Here is a 22,414-nt window from a genome sequence, read left to right on the forward strand (position 1 = left end):
CCTGACTAAAACTGTACAGTTTTCTCTATTCTTTCATTTCCCCCTTCCCCATTCCTTTATTGTACATAAAGTAACTGGTATATGTGCACAAGCATATTGCATTTTTTTTCAACTAAACAGCCAATGGTACGTTTTGATTGACATCAAGTGGAGACGGGATGGGGAAAAATACTGATTCTGTGAAAATACCCCATTTCTCTATTAGTGACATGCTCATTCAGCTCTTATCTTTATATTCCATTAAGTTATTTTGCTCTGTTTTAATCACAACAAAAATCCTTGCATACCTTGTTCAGTTGGAGAATTTTAATGTTTTTCATTTATCATTGTAAAACCAAGGACAGTTTAATAACTTTTTTGTATGTAGCTGTTATATGTAGGGCAATCTGTCTTTAAGTAGGGATAAATTACCCTAAAACAAAAAAGAATCTTAGATAGTTTTCCCTTCAAGTCAAGTGTCTTGTTGTTTAAATAAACTTCTTGTTAAAAAAAAAAAGACTAATGGGATTATAATATGCAGGATAGAAGGGGAGTGAGCAAAGAAGGGAGACCATTTATGAAGCTGCTATAAAATTTGGAATAATAGTAATGATGGTCTAAACTAGGGTGGGAGCTAGAAAGGATGACCGTAAAGAGCTAGACTCTTTAAGGCTTAACAACTACAGAGATGTAGTAGGCATGTAAGAAGTTGCCAAAATGAATGTTAAATAGACTTTAAACTTGTGTAATTGGGAGGATTTAATAGAAATTTGGAAACTAAAAAGAGCTGCTGATTAGGGAGGGAAAGAAATTACTAGGGGCTGGGCATAGTGGCTCATGTCTGTAATCCTGGCACTTCGGGAGGCTGAGGCAGGTGGATGATTTGAGCTCAGAAGTTAAAGACCAGCTTGGACAACATGGCCAAATCCTGCCTCTGCAAAAAAATAGAAAAATTAGCCAGGTGTGGGGATGCATGCCCAGAGTTCCAGTTAACTTGGGGGGGCTGAGGCAGGAGGATCACTTGAACCTGGGAGGTAGAGGCTGCAGTGAGCTGAGATCACGCCACTGCACTCCAGCCTGTATGACAAAGTGAGACCCTGTCTCAAAAACAACAAAACAAAACAAAACAAGAAACCAAACCAAAGAAAGAAATTATTATGTTAAATTTCAACAGTAATTTGAAACTTTGTTTGTCTAGTTTGGTGAAGACTAGAGTTTAGGGGGCTGGAAAGAAAGCACCTATCATTCTTGAGAACCTACTATGTGTCAGGTACATTATCTCATTTAATCCTCATCCAAATTTTGTAAGATGGATATTACTAGCTACAATTTATGAATGAAGATACAGACTCAGAGAGGCTAAATGTACTGCCATTGACTCAGAGATACTTAGATATGGAATTGAGGAAGCAAATCTGTCTGACTTGGTGAATCATCCACCAAGAATATAACATTGAAGTCACAGAGTTGGATGAAATATCTAAAGGGTAACAAGGAAGGTTGTGGACATACCATTAGAAACAATTTTTTTTCAAGTTAAGAGTAATAATTAGTACTGTCAGAAAAGATTTTGAGAGTAGGAAATGAACTAATAATATAATTACATATTTCAGGTCTTCATTTAAGAACACTATTTCTTAGACAGGCAATCTGGCTTGAATTCTACTACAGGCAAATTACTTAATTTCTCTGAGCCTACATCCTTTCTTATGGTATGGGGATAATAATCCTCCTTGTAAGGGTTTTTTTTTTCTCTCTCTCTCTTTTTTTTTTTTTTTTGAGAATGAAATGAGAAGCTGAATGTGAATGTGTCTGGCACAGATTTTGTTGTGACAGGTACTCAATCCATCTGCTGAAAGGACAAAGTATACATGAAAAGGAAGTGTACAAACCCCAAAATACAGCCTGGAAGATTTTATGAAAAGAACTGCTTACCTCTTTTAGTTTTCTTCTGATTTGTTTTTTTTTCTTCAAAGTTGAATTATAGCATATATTTCTGATTAAGGTTTTCAGTTAGTTGTATTTGGTACTTAAATATCTTACTGCACTATACAGTCTCACTGGAACAATAAACTTTCTAAATTTAAAACTGTAAGGTCCAGCAACAAGATGAAGAAAGAACACAATGGAGATTCATAATACTCATTCTCCATATCCTTTGCTGTCGTTAAGTAATAATAGACAGGTTCTGATCTGGAAACTTCATTTTTGCTTTCAGGATAATACAAGTATACACAGATATTAGAAACCTCACTTTGTATCACTATACATAGATATAAAGAAAGGCAACCTCACTTCTGCACAGCAAAAGGAACAATCAATAAAGTGAAGAGACAACCTACAGAATGGGAGAATGTATTTTCAAACCATAGACCTGATAAGGAGTTATATCCAAAATGTACAAGGAATCCAAGCAACTCAATAGCTTGGAAAATAACCTGATTAAAACATGGGTAAAGGGGCTGAGCACGGTGGCTCATATCTGTAATCCCAGCACTTTGGGAGGCCAAGGCGGGTGGATCACCTGAGGTCAGGAGTTCAAGACTAGCCTGGCTAACACAGTGAAACCACGTCTCTACTAAAAATACAGAAATTAGTTGGGCATGGCGGCATGTGCCTGTAGTCCCAGCTACTCAGGAGGCTGAGGCAAAAGAAGTGCTCGAACCCAGGATGGGGAGGTTGTAGTGAGCCACTGCACTCCAGCATGGGCAACAGAGTGAGACTCTGTCTCAAAAAAAAAAAAAAAAAGGTAAAGGACTTCAATGGGTATTTCTCAAAAAAAACATACACATGGCCAACAGGTATATGAAAAAATGATCAACATCACTAATAATCAGGAAAATGCAAATCAAAACCACAATGAGATAACACCTCACATGTTAGAATGACTATAGTTAATAATACTATATTGTACACTTGAAATTTGCTAAGAAAGTAGATCTTAAATATTCTCAACACACACACAAGGTTACTGGATATTACCTTGCATATGCTAATTAGCTTGATTGTGGTAATCATCTCACGGTGTATACATATATCAAAACATCATGTTGTACAGTTTAAAACTGTACATTTTTTACTTGTCAATAGTATCTCAGTAAAGCTGTTGGAGGGGGAGACAATCTCAAAGGGTTACAAGATATATCCTAAACTAAGTTTCTCCAAAGGAGGGTGTGTACATTCTAAGCAGTGTGCAAGACAACACATCGGGATGTAGGAGGAAGACATAATTCACTTTCATGTTTTTTATCTAACAAATGAAGTTACCAACAATTTATAAATGGATTGACACTAATGTTCTCACACATTCAGCCTTTATCACAGATGGCTGCACACAGTGCATGGGAGATACCCTAAGAGAACCGTGAGAATTCTACAGCATACAAGAAGACAGGGCCCCTAATTTGTTCATGGGCTTGTTCACTTTAAGAATAATGTGATGCAGTATATGATTCATGTATTATATTATTAAATATTTATTATGTTATTTAGTTCTAACCAGTGTAACCACCACAAATGAATAAGCAGCTTAAAAACACTCCTCCCAAGAAACCATAGGTTGAATATAATACCAGTAATGAAGGCACAAACCAACAAAAGAAAATAATAAGCACTGACACTTCTACTCCTTTGCCAGCTTCATTAGGAATTGAAAATTATAATTTAATCAGATCTGGTAATGTCACCCCTCCCCATTAAAAATTATCAAGATTATTTGAAAAATCAATGACATCCACTATTGCCCTAAATATATTTTTGTGTCTTGAGTTATCAGTTGTTGATCATGGCACTATTATAATTAGCAAAATACTTAAAAATATATTGTCTTCATCATGACCTTCTAAATTTTTTTATTTACATATTAGTATTGTAGTAGTATGTTTATGGGAGAACATTTAAACTTTTTTAACAATAAGAGTTTGCAATCAAAAAAGTCTGAGATGATTTTCCAAAACACATTTCCCTTTATGGTATTCTACAGATTTGTAATTTATGAATGTAACAAAAGGTTTTTACATTAATATCACAGAAATAGAAAAGAGAATGATAGTTGCCAGGCAATCAGGAGAGAGGGAAATGAGGAGTTCTTGTTTAATGGATATAGTTGCAGTTTTCAGAGAAAAAGAAAAAGAGTTATGCAGATGGATGGTGGTGGTGGCTGCACAACACTGTGAATTTAATACCACTGAACTATATACTTTAAAATGGCTAAGATGATAAACTGTTATGTGTATTTTATCACAATACAACAAGTGAGGCCAGGCGCAGTGGCTCACACCTGTAATCCCAGCACTTCGGGAGACCGAGGTGGGCAGATCACGAGGTCAGGAGATTGAGACCATCCTGGCTAACATGGTGAAGCCCCGTCTCTAATAAAAATACAAAAAATTAGCCGGCGTGGTGGCGGGTACCTGTAGTCCCAGCTACTCAGGAGGCTAAGGCAGGAGAATTGCTTGAACCCAGGAGGCGGAGGTTGCAGTGAGCAGAGATCGCACCACTGCACTCTAGCCTTGACGACAGAGCGAGACTCTGTCTCAAAAACAAAACAAAACAAGACAAAACAAAACAAAACAAAGCAATTGAGCCTGGGCAACATAGGAGGACCCTTTCTCTACAAAAAATTTTAGAAGTCCAGCTACCTGGGAGGCTGATGTAGGAGGATCACTTGAGCCAAGGAGGCCAAGGCTGTAGTGAGCCATGATCGTGCCACTGCACCCCAGCCTGGGTGACAGAGGGAGATTCTGTCTCAAAAAAAAAAAGGACAAATCAGAATTAAAAAACCCCAACAACATTGGGGGAAAAAACTTGTTAGAACAAAGAATTTAAAATACATTAAATGTTACACATTCCTAACTAAAATGCAACTATATGACAAACTTTTTCTAAAAAGGGTAATCTACTTCCTTTCTTAACATAAATTCTTTTTTTCTCCAGTAGGTCAAAATCTTTTCCAGAAAATAAATTTCCTCTTCTTCCCTCCACCCCAATCCTGTACACCACCTTCTTCAGGCAGCAATCTCTGTACTGCCTACCATGTACAATGCTGTATTTCCTGCAAGCCAGGAAACGAAGAGAAAGGCTGAATCATAAAGTTTCTTCTTCAAGCACCTTCTCACTGAACTTATGTAGTTGCAGAGTGAAGAGGTCTTTAATATTTCAGTCAAATCTTCTACTCTAATCCCTAGATCATTCTAGCTGGATTTTTTTTTTCTCCAAACTTTCTAAAGTTCTTTCTTAATCAGAATCGTGCAAAATATTAAATGTAAAAAGCATGGTGATTGTCTTTTGTGTTGAGCATGTGTTAATATGAACATACCTCACAGAACTATTCCGTACTAAAGGATGATTTACAAATATGAATACTCAAATGGGCATGCAGCTCTGCAAAACCTGAAGCTTTCATTTACACAATGTACTGTGATTTAGGCACAACTAGAAAGTCCATCTAACTTAATTCTTTCTCCAAACACAGTCAAAAGAGAATTTCTAGAAACATTTTTGAAAGGTCAATTTGACCTTATATAATTTTGTTTGAGTTAGTCATTACTCTTGACTCATACCCAATATGAAATTACATCTATTAAGCAGAGTAAAATGATTCAGCTCACTTGATAAGGCAAACTGGTCCACTCTTTCTTAATTTCAGGCTACATCCAAATTCTGACTGTTCAAAACAAGCAGAGCAAATCCATTTCTAGACGAATCAAAATCTCTCTCTCACACACACACACACACACACACACACACACACACACACGCAAAGCAACCTAGCAACCTAGGGGTGGGAGACTTATTTAAGAGCTGTTTAAAATTCAATCAAGGGACTTTTCTTTCACTGAAACATTTTATGTTTAATTCATCAGCTCCTTGAGTTAAAACTATGGAATGTTAAGTATAGCAATTACAAAAAAAGACTTTAGTTCCATGTTACGTGTAGCATGCGGACTTCTAAAATGGTCCCCAAGGTTTTTACCCTCTGGTGTATACCTTGTATAATCCCCTCCTCTTGACTGTGGATGAAATTCTGTGAATATGATTGTTTACCTTACATGATACAAATGATTTTGCAGATATAATTAAGGTTGACTTTGAGTTAATCAACTCAAAGGGAAATTATGTCAGTGGACCTAAGATATTCACTTGAGCCCTCTAAATCTGGGTCTAAAGGTCAGTGACAGAGGAAGTTAAAGAGATTCAAATGTGAAACTCTCTTGCTGGTTTTGAAGGAGCAAACTGCTATGATGTCAAAAGGCTATGTGGTAGGGCATGGCACCAGAGTTCAAGAGTCCCTGGTTGACAGCCAGAAAACAGGGACCTCAGCCCTAGGACCACATGAAAGTGAATTCTGACAATAAACGGAATGAGCCTCAGATGGGACAGCAGCCTGGTCAAATTCATTGATTTCAGAGGTGTGAGACTCTGAGCAGAGAACACACTAGGGCTATGCCTGGAATTCTGACCTATGGAACTGTGAGCAAATAAATGGGTGTTGTTCTAAGCAGTTAAAATCGTAGTCTTTTGTTATGCAGCAATTAACATACATATGTTAACATATATATGTATATATACATACACACACGCACACATTTTTTTCACACAATCTTTTTTCACTTCCTTCTTCATCTTCACTCCCTTTTCCAGAAAAAAGTGAAAAAGAGAAAAACTAGTGAGAAAGGCCCACGAGGTTTCCATGCTGTATATTCAGTGGATTCCAAATTGATGTGGTCTCATTCAAGGTAATCCCCTAGGTATCCAAAGAAACATTAAAGTTTCTAGTTAAGTATTTTCATCCTTAAAAATGTACTTCTTTGGGTATATTTAATAACATACACAATGCTTTGGGAGCCGAGGCAGGTGGATCACCTGAGGTCAGGAGTTTGAGACCAGTCTGGCCAACATGGTGAAACTCCATCTCTACTAAAAATACAAAAAATAACTGGGCATGGTGGCGGATGCCTGTAATCCCAGCTACTCGGGAGGTTGAGGCAGGAGAATCGCTTGAACCCTGGGGGCAAAGGTTGTAGTGAGCTAACATCCTGCCACTTCATTCCAGCCTGGGCGAAAGGGCCGGACTCTGTCTCAAAAACAAAAAAACAAAAAAACAGGGGCCGGGTGCAGTGGCTCACACCTGTAATCCCAGCACTTTGGGAGGCCAAGGCGGGCAGATCACGAGGTCAGGAGATCAAGACCATCCTGGCTAACACGGTGAAACCCTGTCTCTACTAAAAATACAAAATATTAGCCGGGCGTGGTGGCGGGCGCCTGTAGTCCCAGCTACTCGGGAGGCTGAGGCAGGAGAATGGCATGAACCCGGGAGGCAGAGGTTGCAGTGAGCCAAGATCACGCCACTGCACTCCAGCCTGGGCAACAGAGCGAGACTCCATCTCAAAACAAAACAAACAAAACAAAAATGACAACAACAACGACAAAAAAACAAAACCATACACAACATTAGGACAGGCAGATAATTCATAAACGTTCGTATATTTAAGGATGCTGGTTAAAAGTTTAGAAGGTACTCTTCCCTCAAATATATCCTACCCCATTTTACTCCTCCCATATGTTCTATAATAAAATTGGAATCTGTACTAAAACTCTCAAATTATTGTTTCTTTTGGCATCTTGTAATGCTCAGGACAGCATTTCTAGTTGTTTCTAGGAGGCCTAGCAAGTTAACTCTATTGACTAAGGGAATGTTCACCAAACTTGATTGAGAATTACTTTGGGGCACCTGTTAAAAAAATTCCAGGCCCCTCCCCTAAAGATCAAATTTCTGGAGTGATCTGAAAATCTGTTTACAAACAGTCTAAATCATTCTCATTCCTACTAAGTTGAGAAACTAGGCGCTCAGTGTGAGAAACATGCTTAGCCTTCCAAACCCAAAGAATGGACTTAGAGGCACGAAGAACAGCTCTCCTAATCATTCCCCGCTTCTCCTGTGAACAGGATATTCATGACAGACATCATTTCAGCCCAGGTATAAAAGCTGGGTTCCAGGAATTGGTCTGCTAAATGGCTGGGATCTTGTAGGAGTGGTTTCATTTGCTTCCTGAAATTCCTAACTTCAGTTCTTGCAAGAGGAGCATTTACAAAGCCAATTTTTCCCTGTCCCAGGGGAACTTTCGTAAGAGCGAACATGCTAGATGCCTGCTGTGTGGAAGGGATAGGTAAGTTCTCGATCTCTTTCTTACACTGTTTTAATTCTTTTCTTTAATTTGGATAAGGATTTAAAGGAGCAGTTGGTTTGGCTTCCCCATGGTCTCCGGGTCTTTCTTCCTCTAACCCTCTTGCTGCCCCTTGATCTTCCTGTCCCCTATCTTGTGAGGCTTATGGAGGGGTGAGCATGATAGGGGGTCCCAGGGCTTTTCACTAGGCTTTCTTCTTCGAGGGGGAACAAGGGGGCTAATTCCTTAATCCAGCAAAGAGTGTAACCTATCTCTCTAATTCACATAGAGAATTAAAGCTTGGCACACCCAATCCTCATCTGAGCCAAACTTAGGCCAAAAGACCAAAGGCTTACAAATTGGGTCTTTGGGCCAGATAAAACAGCAATACTCTAAATGTTTTGCTTTTCCTTGTCTCTGGTTCAAGGGTTGTTCCTCCAAACCTGCAACATTCTCCCCAAAGGACTATCTGGGGGAATGTCAGAGGGAGTCTCTTTGGTTCCCTCTTCCCTTTGTCCCCTAGGCCTAGAATTTCTGTCTCCCATTTTCGGCCAGTCTCTGTGTCCGAGTTTTTCCCTGTGTACTCAGCCCCCCTTACTGGAGGTTTCTTGCATACCCCTTTGAAAAGGCCCAACCACCAAGGCAGTACTCTACTCATAGTCCAATTTTCCTACCTTGGCTCATGCATGAGGTGGCCTCGTTGCCACGGTGCCTGCTTTTCTCCCTGTGTCACCTCTGCTGCCTCCTGAATAACAGTCTCAGATTTGTCTACGGCTTCTGTGGGGAGCCAGGATGCCCGGACAGAGTGGGCCACCGAAATCAAGTGGGACGTATCTCCTCTCTTGGCCTGAATCCCACTCCATGCAGGCACAGAGACCCCGGATGGGCCCCCAGGTTGTGAGAGACATGCTCACCTGTCCAAACCCAAAGAATGGACTTAGAGGCACGAAGAACAGCAAAAGTGAGAATTTTAATAATGGTCTTGCAAGATTGGGTGTCTGATGGGCAGGCACACCTGGGGCAGTCATAATAGATAATTTATCTCCTAGCACACAAGTCCCTCCCCCAGTTCCTCACTGGTGGAGTACTATGGGGTTACAATCTTCCCAGACATTGCCTGAGTTTCATTATCCCCCTTATAAGGTTATACCCCGTCCCCTTCCCCACTTAAATTTTGATTTCCCAATAACAAAACTTTCTTCCCTTTTATGGGCTGACCCCTCCTCTACATTCTGTTCACTTATCGTGGCCTTTTGGTGCATGAGCCATGTGCTTTGTTACATTTGCAGGCTGGCTGCCAGTACTTAGATTTATCACGCCTTGAAAATGGACCATTTAAAATTTTTTCTCACATCAGGAATATATCAAGTTAGCATAAGAAATGTGAAAAGCGCCAGGCGCAGTGGCTCACGTCTGTAATCCCAGCACTCTGGGAGGCCGAGGCAGGCGGATCACAAGGTCAGGAGATCGAGACCATCCTGGCTAACACAGTGAAACCCTGTCTCTACTAAAAAAAAAAAAAATACAAAAAATTAGCTGGGCGTGGTGGCGGGCGCCTGTAGTCCCAGCTACTTGGGAGGCTGAGGCAGGAGAATGGCGTGAACCCGGGAGGCGGAGCTTGCAGTGAGCCGAGATCGCGCCACTGCACTCCAGCACTCTAGTCTGGGAGACAGAGCCAGACTCCGTCTCAAAAAAAAAAAAAGAAATGAGAAAAGCATAGTCTCTGGGAGAAAAATATCTACAATTCTTTAAAACAGAATGTGAACCATGAAATGTCCATACAAATGCATGTGGAAAACTACAAAATACAAAGTGGGAAAATACAAGAATTTGTCTTGCTTCAATGTTTACCTGTGATGTGTCATGTCCCAGGCTTACGCATTCTAATTTCTGAAATGCTAGATATGTAAATAAATCCTTTTTTTTTTTTTTTTGATAAGCAGTCTCGCTCTGTTGCCCAGGCTGGAGTGCAGTGGCATGATCTTGGCTCACTGCAAGCTCTGCCTCCCGGGTTCACACCATTATCCCGCCTCAGCCTCCTGAGTAGCTGGGACTACAGGCACCCGCCACCACGCCTGGCTAATTTTTTTTTTTTTTTTTGTATTTTTAGTAGAGATGGGGTTTCACCCTGTTAGCCGGGATGGTCTCGATCTCCTGACCTCGTGATCTGCCCGCCTTGGCCTCCCAAAGTGCTGGGATTGCAGGCATGAGCCACCATGCTCAGCCAATAAATCCTTTTCAAAGAGTTTTTACCAAGATGGTATTGTAGAGAGTATGTCAATTGGTAAGCAATCTTTTTACCACATGTGCGTATTCAACCAAATTTATTTTTGAACATTCAGAACACCAGATTATCACAGATTAAAAAGAAAGCACCAAAAATTACTACACATTAATACCTGAGCAGAGACTGAAGGCAAATATTCATCTATTAAACCTACACCATAATGCTGAAACACAGGTAAAAACATTCACAACACACTCTACAGAATATAGTAAGTAGTACTTTTTGTGAATTACAATCACATAAATGTAATAATTTTAATTATACCATATAAAAATACACACAAAATTACACATAAATGTATTTAATATACTATACATTGTACAAAGTACTGGCGATCATGCATGCTTAAATGGAAAGATCTGCAAGGTGACAATCATTTTTTATTATATACTACAGGACAGGTTCCTCTGCACTTGTTAAGTGTTATTGTTATGCACTGTACTTTCTGGATGGATGAGAAAAAAATTATCAATTTGCAAATAAATGATTACTGAGTCTATCTCAGCCTAACACATAGGTTGTCCTCTATAAATTTTTTAACTATATAAAATAAAAATTGATGCAGGTTGAGAGCCATTTATTTTATTACATACCCTTGCTAAACTACTTTCATGTCAATAAGATCATGTTTTAAGGAAAGACGTTTTCTTTGTACGTGTTTTTAGAGAAATCTATATTTTTGTCTGGCGAGTAGGTAGTGGAGGTAAAATGCAAAAACAATGTGTTGAGTTTACTTTCAAAACTGAAATTGAAAAATATACAACTGTGAGTACACAGAAATGTGGGCATCTTTTATCAGAGACCATGGTTATCCTGTGAATAAAATAATTTGGACTTTACTATAAATTATATCCATTATTTTAAATAAGCATAGTAAAAATGCAAGTCTACATTTTTTTAAAAACTGAAGCCCGTTTTCTCTTGAAACCTTAAAAATATAAAGGAAGAAAAAAGAGAAGGAAAAATGAGGGGAAATAATGTTTTAAAATATACTACATGAATCTGAGTTTATTAATTATTAAAAATCATTATTGTGTAAATTAACCTTATTTGATATATACAAGCCTCAATAATTTCAGAAAGAATGAGCACAAGTCAAAGAATTCATGTCTTTGATAGATTACTCATTAATAAGACAAAAAATTACATTTGAAGATTAGTTTTTCCAAGTGTGGTAAGTTCAGAACAACAATGCTACCACCTTCTCCTAGAATATTTTTTCAGAAACCTTAGCCAAACTTAATTTTCTACATCTATGTAGCGTAAGTCTTTTTTAATTCAAAAAGAGAACTCTGAAAATTAAGGGAGGCCTCTAGAGCAATAGTTCTGGAAATACTAAAGGAAATACCAGTGAACTTTTATTTTAAACTTTTATTTCACCAACCTCAAAGACAAGGATTTGGGGCCAATTTGAGAGGACCACCCATAATAAAATGTACAGTTATAAAATTGCAGGGCACTCTTTTATCATTTCAAGGCACACTCTGTTTTACCCCAAATGACTGTAAGTTCAAGGTCACAGTGATGATATATATTCAATTTTGGTCTGGTTTCTCATGGGTATATTGTTATATTTATAGCTAGTCATAAGCTTAAGAAACTATAATACAATCACTTCAAAATAATATGTCATTTTTATATTTTTAAAAATGTAAATATGTAACATAATTTCCTAATTTATATACAGTATAAATCGGGAGTTTTTTTTCCACTCCACAGTGGAGGAAGGGAAGGTTATTTCTACCAGTATTCCAACAAATACATATTTGATTATGTAGAAAGCATGATTATATTAAATACAGGCATCTCCTACTTAGAATACAATTATTCAACACAAAAGATGAACTAATTTCAAAGAACAATGTAAACTGAACTTAGGCCTTGTACACCCTCTTTTTACTAATAACACCTATGGTCCCCATTAGAATAAACTGTCACTAAATCAAGGCCAAAGATTTCGATATTTGGCTTTCTGTCCTGCCTCCTTACTTCCAAGGCTATTTATGCAAACTGCATCAACATTACTGGGCAAAGAAATAGTTAGTAATATTAAATTATGGGGAAAACTATATGAGGAACTGAAATTTCCTTAGAATTTTTATGGGGAGAAATTGAAGCATTTAATGCTGATAAAAAATAATTTCTAAGCCTATCATATTTTCTACTTTTCTTCCATGAGAACAACGTATTAATGTTAACACTTTAGTATTAACATCTTGTTTTATAATATTTTCCTTTAAGATATGCATATTAAAAGGTTGTACTATGTTAGGTTCCAGTGGACAAGTTCCTCTGTGAAACATGTGACTATATAAAGAGACTGAATGGAAATACATAAAAAACAAAAGAAATTCCACAGTCAACTTTCAACTACATAAATGAGACACCTGTACTAAAATGGCTTGTACAACAATGTACATCACAAATTAAATCTGAAGCAAGATTACTTCAAATAATTATTTCAACGAATTGCTGAAAGATCATTACTAGGCAAACTTTTACCCAAAATCAGAAAACATTCAAGCAATCACACAAAATAGAACACACTAGGCTACAAATCTTGAATATTTTCAAAGAAAAATTAGGGTATGAAATATAAGTTTTCATGGTTTAAACATTTATTGTAAGTCCTAGATGAAACATACTGAAAAGATTATTTTTGCTTTAATCCCAATATGCTAAGAAAAGTTCATTGGCACAAATATCCAGAGGTATTTTACAGTTTCATTTACCTTTGGTGGCAAAGAGTATTTTGCTAACCGTATGGATACAGTCACATAGTTTCCAATGCACAGCTTTATGCTAAAGAGAATTCAAATGTGTCTCTTTTTTTGCTAAAAAAGGGATGTAAAAAGTCCAATATGAAACAGAACAAGTGCAACATGAAATACAAAATATGCCTATCATGTAGGCTTTTGAACAGTTAATAGCTCTACGTGTTATCTATAAACATTTTTTACTAGTAACATCACTATTGTATAAATATTAAAAACAAAAATGACATTAAAAAATAGCATATGAACTTTACAAAAATGGCTACTTTTAGACTTCCTAAACTAAAATCAGAATTCAAATATGCAAACAAATCTACACTAACTAATCAAAACACACCAACAGATACAGTTTTTCATAAGTGTTCAAAGTTACAATGTACAGAATGAGTACAGACAGATTCTGACTCATATATCAAGTCCTATACAAAGTCTTCAGAAATTAACTGATTAATTGGTATTTCAAAACACAGATTGTTTTTGGCAGCATAACATGCCAAACACTTTCAGAAAGTACTGTACTTTATTTAAAAGTTACCAACTATAGACAATTAAGACAGCTTAGAATATCACCTTTTGAAGGACACGTTATGAATTTACACTGTTAATGGAAAAACAGCTTGATTACTCTCACAATTTCCAAATTTTATTCTGTTGTCAAAATTAAGTTATTAACAGATAATAAATTCATATAAGTTCTTCTGTACTCAATACAATTTATCAAAAAATGTGAATTCTTGAGCATTTGCAGTACACATATTTGAATTTGGATTACTGACCTTTTCTTTCCTATTATTCTTATTAAAAGTAAAGAATGGGAGTAGCTTCACAGCTTTCCTATTTCCTCAGGCTATTAAACATATTGTGAAAGAATGCATGAGTAATGGGTAAACATAAAAGTTCATTAAAGAATTTAAAACATTCTTAGTTCAAAAAAAACTGGAATAAAATTTTGGCTCCTAATCAACTTACTATGCTGTAGAAGTCCCTTCTACATTTACCTTACTAGGAAAGAAAGTTTTCTGGCAGGGTGTAATTTTATGATACAAATATCTTACTGCTTTCTTATCCTGGCAAATGTCATGCACTCCAAATGGATTTTCCCCAGTAAATTTTACAAAGTATCTTGTTTCCTGTGATATACAAGTTCACAAATCCTACACAATGAGAAAACAAAAAGCAATCATGAAAAATAATCAACAAATGCCTAGTCATAGAAGGTCCCAACACATTTTCATTTTTCCCAAATGATTAATAATAACCAGTTACTAAACTTCAAATGTAGCACTGTAAAGTTTCACACTGAACCTAATAATAATGCAAGACATTATGCTAATTTGGACCTAACACCTAAAATGAAAATGTGGGTCAACTGATTTATCTGGGGGTTCAGAAATCAACAGCCCTAGTTTAATTCATAGTTTTGTGTTTCCTCCATTTCCCAGAGTTTCAAGAACTAAACTGAAAACTGAATTTTACCACCTTTTATTTCCCTTGGCCACAAAGGGTGCTAATAAACAGCAAGATGAAATGAATGCACTATACTAGATGTGAGAAGTCTGAAGAATTAAGAAAAGTATAGGAACTAGGCCAGGCAGTCATGCCTGAAATCCCACTACTTTGGGAGGCCGAGGTGGGAGGATCGCTTGAAACCAGGAGTTCGAGATCAGCTTGGGCAACAAACTGAAACCTCGTCTCTACAAAAAAATTAAAAAGTCAGGCACAGTGGCATGTACCTGTAGTCTCACCTGCTCTGGGAGGCTGAGATGGGAGGATCACATGAGCCAAAGAGTTCAAGGCTGCAGTGAACTATGACCGCCCCATTGGACTCCAACCTGCGTGACAGAATGAGACTCTGTTTCTAAAGAAAAAACATATAGGAACTAAATAATGAACAAAACAAATAATCCACCTCATGTAAGTTTGTGTGTATTGTGGAAATGTGTAGTATCACATGAGTGATAAGACAACCAACAACAAACACTATGCCTATTACAGTTATTTCTTCTTTTTTCCTTACTATATAATTATGTAGATAGTAGTATAGTTCACTCAAGAAGTGGTATTCCATTATATAGATCTGAATTTGTCTAGCCAAAATATGAAAAAATAAAGATTAATCAATATATGATCAATATATATTGAAGAGACTCAAAATCAACATTAACCAGGCACAAATGGCTTTTCTAGAGTCACCACTTTAAATATTTTCATTCTGGTGATAACCAAGAAAAAAAAAAAGAGTTAGCAGAACCTGTTTAATTTCTGGCATAAAAAAGATCCAGGAAAAAAAATAGTGTTAGCAATCTCTACCTATTATCAGTTCCAAATTACAATCAGTAGTAACTTCAAAGGAGGCTTTAGAAATACTAAATTGTACCCAGTGTTTTTCTCTGTACAGACTATATTTGATCTGGTTATCAACAATAGGGTCTAGGAGTTAAGCACAAAACTTACTCATAACTCAACAATTGCTAAATTAGAAGGCATAACAGTTGCTGTAAAAGTTGAGCTCAGAAATTTCCTGAATTAGATAATCTATAACTGCCAATAAATAATTTCATTTTTGTTAACATTGCTAATAGGGCAGTGCTGTTTAACCAGCCAATAATATAGATTGTGGGCATGATGGAAACTGTGTAATTTAAAGGCAAAGGACTTTCCTTTTCTCAAGTGACAGAAACATCCATTTTGCTAATCTTCAAAGAGCCTACCTTCGCATCTCTGGTAGCCAGTTGGGTTTAAAGTGCATGAAGACTCAATGAAGACCCTGTCAAAATGTAAGTGTATACATATGTGTCTGTATATATACATATATAATGGCTAAAGACCCAACCTACTATTGATTATAAAATGTTTAATTAGAATAGTTTTTGTAGTCCTTAAAATGAAATTTTTTTTGGCATAAATAAGACTTTAGGACTTGGTGATAACTACATTCCCATGAAAATATTTCAGTGAGAATTAGTGTACCTAGTCTGCTGCTTCAAAAAGTAAATGTACGGCCGGGCGTGGTGGCTCACGCCTGTAATCCCAGCACTTTGGGGAGGCAGAGGCGGGCAAATCATGAGGTCAAGAGTTTGAGACCAGCCTAGCCAACATGGTGAAACCCCGTCTCTACTAAAAATACAAAAATTAGCCAGGTGTGGTGGCGGGTGCCTGTAGTCCTAGCTACTCGGGAGGCTGAGGCAGGGGCATCACTTGCACCTGGGAGGTGGAGGTTGCAGTGAGCTGAAATCGCGCCACTACACTCCAGCCTGGTGACAGGGCGAGACTATGTCTCAAAAACAAACAAACAAACAAACAAACAAAAAGCAAATGTACTACTCACAAATGAGAAATTGAAGCTTGTTACATTCGTGAACAGTACTAACTAAACAAAGAGGTTTTAGAATACATAAACATAATATTTATGGCTACCAATAGAAGATCCAAATTAATGAATTTTCTAAAGTTCTTTCTGTATATGGAACTAAGTCCAAATTCAGAAATAGTTTAAGGACACATGTAATCTGTAACTTGAGATACACTAAAATATCAGGTGAGAGAATAAAAGACGCAATGTGTATCAAAGTTGTTTATAAGTATAGTTAAACATAGGGAGATGTGTCCCTATTTAAATATATACGTGGTATGCCATGGGACAAGTATATAATCTAATAAATTCTCTCTCTTTCCTCTCCAGCTGAAACATATAGCACTTTGTATTTTATCCCTTCTGCTACTTCTCTCAAACAAACAAGCACCTGTCTGCCATATCCCCACCATGAGTTTATCATTTCCCTTTAATGTTCTCAGTAAGTGAAAATATGAATACTGAAAAACACGCTCAAAGCTAGAAAAGACAACAATGGGATCAAACAAACTTAAAACCCTCAGAGATGAGAGCAAGACCCCCTTCAACTGAGGCCAAAATAGCCAGGACCTGATGAAGAACTGAGAAGAGAAGTTAGGTAACTCTCTACAGGCAGTAAGTAGAAGTAACTGTCCACAGGCAGTAACAGCTGAGAGGCTGTAATGGAATCCAGATGCAATGGCAGATAAAATGAAACTCGTGCTCGAGGACATCCCTGGGTACTAACAAGGATACGTGTTCACAAGTGCAATGGTGGATCACTGGAAATTTACATGAGAGGCTTTGTGGAATCACTAAAACTTTAGTTGAGAGGATTTGGGCATTTACAGTCTACACATCTAGAAGAACTCTATAAGCCGGGTATGTCTCAGCCTGAGTTTAAGCTATCCTAAGGCAAAGAGTATACTCTTCTGCCTTGCCGATTACCTTCTTCCTACTCTTGTAGCTAAAAGTGAAGTAAATTCTGAAATGAAATAAAATGTTACTCTTATTTGTCAAACAGTAATCCCAGAAGTCACCTAGGCAAATCAAGATTCCACTGTTAAACCTAGTGGCTAATGTCTCCGATTTATTCAGGCGTACTGTTTATACTCTTGCTATTAATGGGTTAACAGTTGTCTACTGTTATTCCATTAATAGCACAATATTATACATCAAATGTGATGTTACCTTGATCATGTTGTTGTTGTTGTTTTTTCCCACAGCAGAAAAAATGGTACAAACTTAAGAGTTTCCAACCACTGGAATTTAGTTATTTTAACAATCCATTATGACCTCAGGCACTTTTGGCAACCATGGTGCAATGAATTGAATCCAATGGTATAAACTAAACAACTGAACTGCTCCAATACCAGGAAGCAAATAGCTATGAGCATTTTTTCTTTACATTTAACAACAGACCTCTTTAATAGTCTCCTGATGTTCACCGAGAATATATAGTAAGATTCATATTTGAAAAATAGCAAGAAAAATTGTTTAAGTTTGAATCATGTTTCCACCCATCAATCTTGCATTGGTTACCAAGAAAACATGTCTCCTTACCATTCAAAGCTCTATTTTCATAGATGTAAGAAGACAAGATCCACTTTGTTCATGGTGGCTGCCAAAAACTAACCAAAGGCTTTCTGTGGCTATTTAACCTTTGAGAAACCAAACAGCTGTAAATTTCATCAGTTATTTAAAGACTTATTTCTCAATAGGTAAACTTTAGCAAATTCAAAATAACCTACTTTTGTGAAAAAAGTTTGATGAAATGAGCAGAATGCTTGCAGTGAGACTGCAAACAATGCTGCATCTACTAAATCTCTCACATCAGACTTCTCGTATGGTTGATAAAACAGACTATTTGATATGCACAGGAGTCCTCAATGATAGTGATCACCATATATTCCTTCATGAATTTTTCAAAAATTATTAGTACATGGATTCCACACCACAAAACAAAACCATGCTTCAACTACTTCCCTCAAACATTACAAAACTAATTTCCTATTTCTCAATATTGTAAAAATAGACTTGTCTTCTCCAAAGATCTTGCTGTCCATACTGATGGATCTGTGTGTTCCCTCTTATCACTGGCCCTAAACACATAAATTATCTTCATCATTCCTTAAGTCCAATCTTACATAAAGTTGCATAATGCATGGAGTAAAAGAGGAATGAAGACAAAGCATGGAACCCTATATAAATGTGCTGACCCAAAAGCAATCACACCAACAGCCAGAGGAAGTGGAAATTGTGAAGTAGTCTTCAACAATTTACTGTAAAGAGACAGAGAAATATACATTACTTATGTGAACTACATTGTGAACCAAAATTATATCAATCTTTTATACAGTTTTGGAAAGATAAATATTCTAAGTGAATTTAAATGAATTTTTAATGTTATGAATTTACCTATTCATAATTTTTTTTTTTTTTTTGAGACGGAGTCTTGCTCTGTCACCCAGGCTGGAGTGCAGTGGTGCGATCTCGGCTCACTGCAAGCTCCGCCTCTCGGGTTCACACCATTCTCCTGCCTCAGCCTCCCGAGTAGCTGGGACTACAGGCGCCCGCCACCACGCCCGGCTAATTTTTTGTATTTTTAGTAGAGATGGGGTTTCACTATGTTAGCCAGGATGGTCTCGATCTCCTGACCTTGTGATCCACCGTGCCCGGCCTACTACCTATTCATAATTTTTAAAAAGATCAATACAAGCCATACTTGGCTAGAAAAGAAAAATATTTCTATTTAAAACATAGCCAGTTTTATTTAGTCTTTCTAATTTTAAAAACAGAAAAATACTAACTGGACTTTTATTCAGTAATTCCACTTCTAGAAATTTATCCTAACAAAAATAATCAATAATGTTCAATAAGACATAGCTACAGAAATGTTTCTTTTAACCCTACTTATAAAAAAAAAAACAAACAACCAAAGAACCATCTTACATTCCCAAAACAAGGAGTATAAAGAGAAAAATACTATCAGAAAAGACAATTACCTTTTTACTCTGAAAATAGAGAAACTGAGAATAAGAGGGGTTAAGAAATCTAACTAAAGACAGAGCTATTAAATATTTGGCAGAACCAGGATTTAAACTCCAGGTTGGCCTGATTCTAAAATATCTGCAAATATCTGGCAGAATCAACTGAAAAGACTCCCAGAGCAAACAACAAGTGAATGAAAAATCAGGTTTTATTACAGAAAATTTGAAACTACAAAAGTAGACTAACAGTATAATGAACCCTCATGCAAGCATTACTCAGCCTCAAAAATTATCAAATCATGGCCAATTTTATCTCACCAATATCTCCATCCACTTCTCTTGTTTGCTTTTTGGGAAGAAAATCTTAGATCATGTCTTTATAGGGTTAACTTCATAAAGAAAAAAAATACTGCATTATAGTCTATCAAATAAAACCTATAATTAAGAAAACAAGTATACTTGCATATAAACCATAATACTGTTATGGCTTTACTTTTAGGAATAATTAAATTAATTAGAAATAAATATTTAAATTAATTTAAATAAATTATTAGAAATAAAGGAATATTTAAATTAATTTAGATATAAAGGGGGAAAAAGGCCAAGAACAGATATGAGAAAAAGAAAGATTAAACTACTGTACCTTGATTTTATTGAAACAGTGTAAGTATTTCCAAGAATTGCCATAGTCGGAATAAGGATAAATGCCAAAGGTTTACATGGATCAGGATTAAGTTTAAAATAATACCTATAATATTAAAAAAAAAACCCACAAGTCAACAATGACCTGATCATTTTAAATTATCAGAATCAATAGGATAAATATTGTTAAAGACATTCCAGTAGCAATATGGATATAAGAGAGCTCTAAACAGTTCATGAAATATCTGATAAATAATTTTTGCTCTATCATCTTTGTATCCAAGGTTTTAGAAAGAGAATTATGATCAGAAACTACTAAAGGAAATGAAAATAACCAGTATGAAAGCACTTTCTTTTTATAAGCAGTGTATGTTTAAAACGGCATAAAGTTTTAAAAAAAACAAATTACTTAAAATACATGAGTGCTACTCTATAACAAAAAAGATAAAATGAAGGTTCATAAAGTTAATTGTCCCTTATCTTTTTAAAAATCCAATTCATTTCTTGCATTTACTGACAGTAAAATGTCTATAGCCTTTCAGAATCAAAAATTTGTGCTCCTCAAATAATTCTGACAGCAAATCTGTGAACAAACATCTGGATATTGACTAAAATAAGGAACAGATATAAAAGAAGGATATTAAAATCTAGCAACCTTTGATTTAATTTGAACTTATTTTGGTTCTGCCAACTTAAAAAAATTCCCAGTATTTAGATAACTTGAAAGTTTTATATCATTTTTGAAAACTACATTGAATAGGGGTTCAACTACTACTTGGATGAAGTGGCCTTTTATTTAGCAATTGACCAATGAATAAAAATATAATTCACCCTTTTGGGCTGATTTTTTGAAAAGTTTATATTCCCGAAGTTTACATACACATAGTAAGGGAGAAAATGTGAATGTATTAAAAATAAATTGCTTGAACCCGGAAGGCGGAAGTTGCAGTGAGCTGAGATCGCACCACTGCACTCCAGCCTGGGCAACAAAGCAAGACTCCATCTCAAAAAACTAAAAATAAATAAATAAATAAATAAATTTCAGGTAATGTATAGCTTCCTGTTCCTGAGGAATTTTCATTAACCATTAGGAATCTAGCAAGTCTCTACTTAGGGATATTTATTGTTGGAACCACATAAACAATAATTATATAAATGAAACGCACCTAAGATTCTTTAGCCAATAAATTAGAGAAGGCATGCTGAGTAATACAATCCATGTTAGTAAGTTAATCACAGTACTGTGCATGCGAAGGCTATCTTCTGCATCGTTAGCAGATAAACGAAGATGGTGTATTGAGGAGTCTTTATGATGATTGGATTTCTTTTCACTTCTTCTAGAGTGTTTGGGATTCTATAAAACAATGAAGTAAAAATATCAAGACACTAAACAAAAGTATATTACTTTATTTAGAATCATACTCATTACTTATCAGCTAAATAAGTACATCTTTCCATTACCAAACTGACATAAAATCCTGAAATTATTTTGCTTAAAAATACTTTAAAATAGTTATAAAACCTTTATTCTTCTGACTTGCTAGTTCTACTGCTGAGAATATATCCAAGTAATTATTCAAAATAAAATTTAATAGATAATAAACTTGTAAAAAAATGACATAGGTACTGACAAAAGATGAACTTATAAGTCTTTTAAAATATTCATTAGGTTCACTTTACTTAAATTCATAATACTGTATCTTTTAAGCACTATGAAATCCTAACCTCAAAAAAAAAAAAAAACTCTTATATTTCCCCATGTTCTTTCATTTTAAATTTATGTAGAGTTTTGAAAATAAAACTTACCACAGGCTGGCTATTCTTAAAAGTTGTTAAGCTGGCTTGCAGATGAACAACCTAAGAAAAATAAATTGCTGTTTAATTTTACTTTTATTTTGAAACAAAACGTATAAGCCTTTTGGTATTAAAAATGAGAAGCACTGTAATCTGAAATTTTTAAAATGTAAACCAAAAAGTCATTTAAACATTTAAAAACATTCTTATACAAAACAACAACTATACATGCTGGCTATCATGGATTAAAAAACAAACAAACAAACAAACAAAAGCAACAAACAAATGAACAAAAAAACGGAAACAGAAACAAAACAATACAAACTTCTAGAGTATGGTGGGGCCAGGATATAGCGCTATACCTTTTATAACCTGTAAAAGCCTATGTTTGAATGATGCTTTGTTATAGCATCTTGTAAGTCAAAGATTTCATTACATTCAATATAGTAAAA

The 22,414-nt window shown here is 36.0% G+C and overlaps 1 protein-coding gene across 7 annotated transcripts in view; it reads right to left on the reverse strand.

Annotated features, from left to right (window-relative positions):
* Positions 1 to 10,452: 10,452 nt before the first annotated feature.
* The window catches only part of PGAP1 (post-GPI attachment to proteins inositol deacylase 1), an 88,850-nt gene continuing 76,888 nt past the window's right edge, over positions 10,453 to 22,414 (reverse strand). Inside the window, exons 24-29 of one of the 7 annotated variants that reach the window (XM_054549617.2) lie at positions 21,975 to 22,025; positions 21,335 to 21,522; positions 20,170 to 20,274; positions 18,756 to 18,818; positions 14,951 to 15,037; positions 10,453 to 14,359 (exon numbers count right to left, since the gene is read on the reverse strand). In XM_054549617.2, the coding sequence (XP_054405592.2) occupies positions 14,317 to 14,359; positions 14,951 to 15,037; positions 18,756 to 18,818; positions 20,170 to 20,274; positions 21,335 to 21,522; positions 21,975 to 22,025 (537 nt within the window). In that variant the 3' untranslated portion in view covers positions 10,453 to 14,316. Of the gene's footprint in view, positions 18,819 to 20,169; positions 20,275 to 21,334; positions 21,523 to 21,974; positions 22,026 to 22,414 lie in introns of all 7 variants that reach the window. The other 6 variants (XM_063712954.1, XR_010136071.1, XM_054549618.2 and 3 more) reach the window with 6 other exon arrangements.

This window comes from Pongo abelii, chromosome 11 (genome assembly GCF_028885655.2).
Source record: "Pongo abelii isolate AG06213 chromosome 11, NHGRI_mPonAbe1-v2.0_pri, whole genome shotgun sequence".
NCBI lineage: Eukaryota > Metazoa > Chordata > Mammalia > Primates > Hominidae > Pongo > Pongo abelii.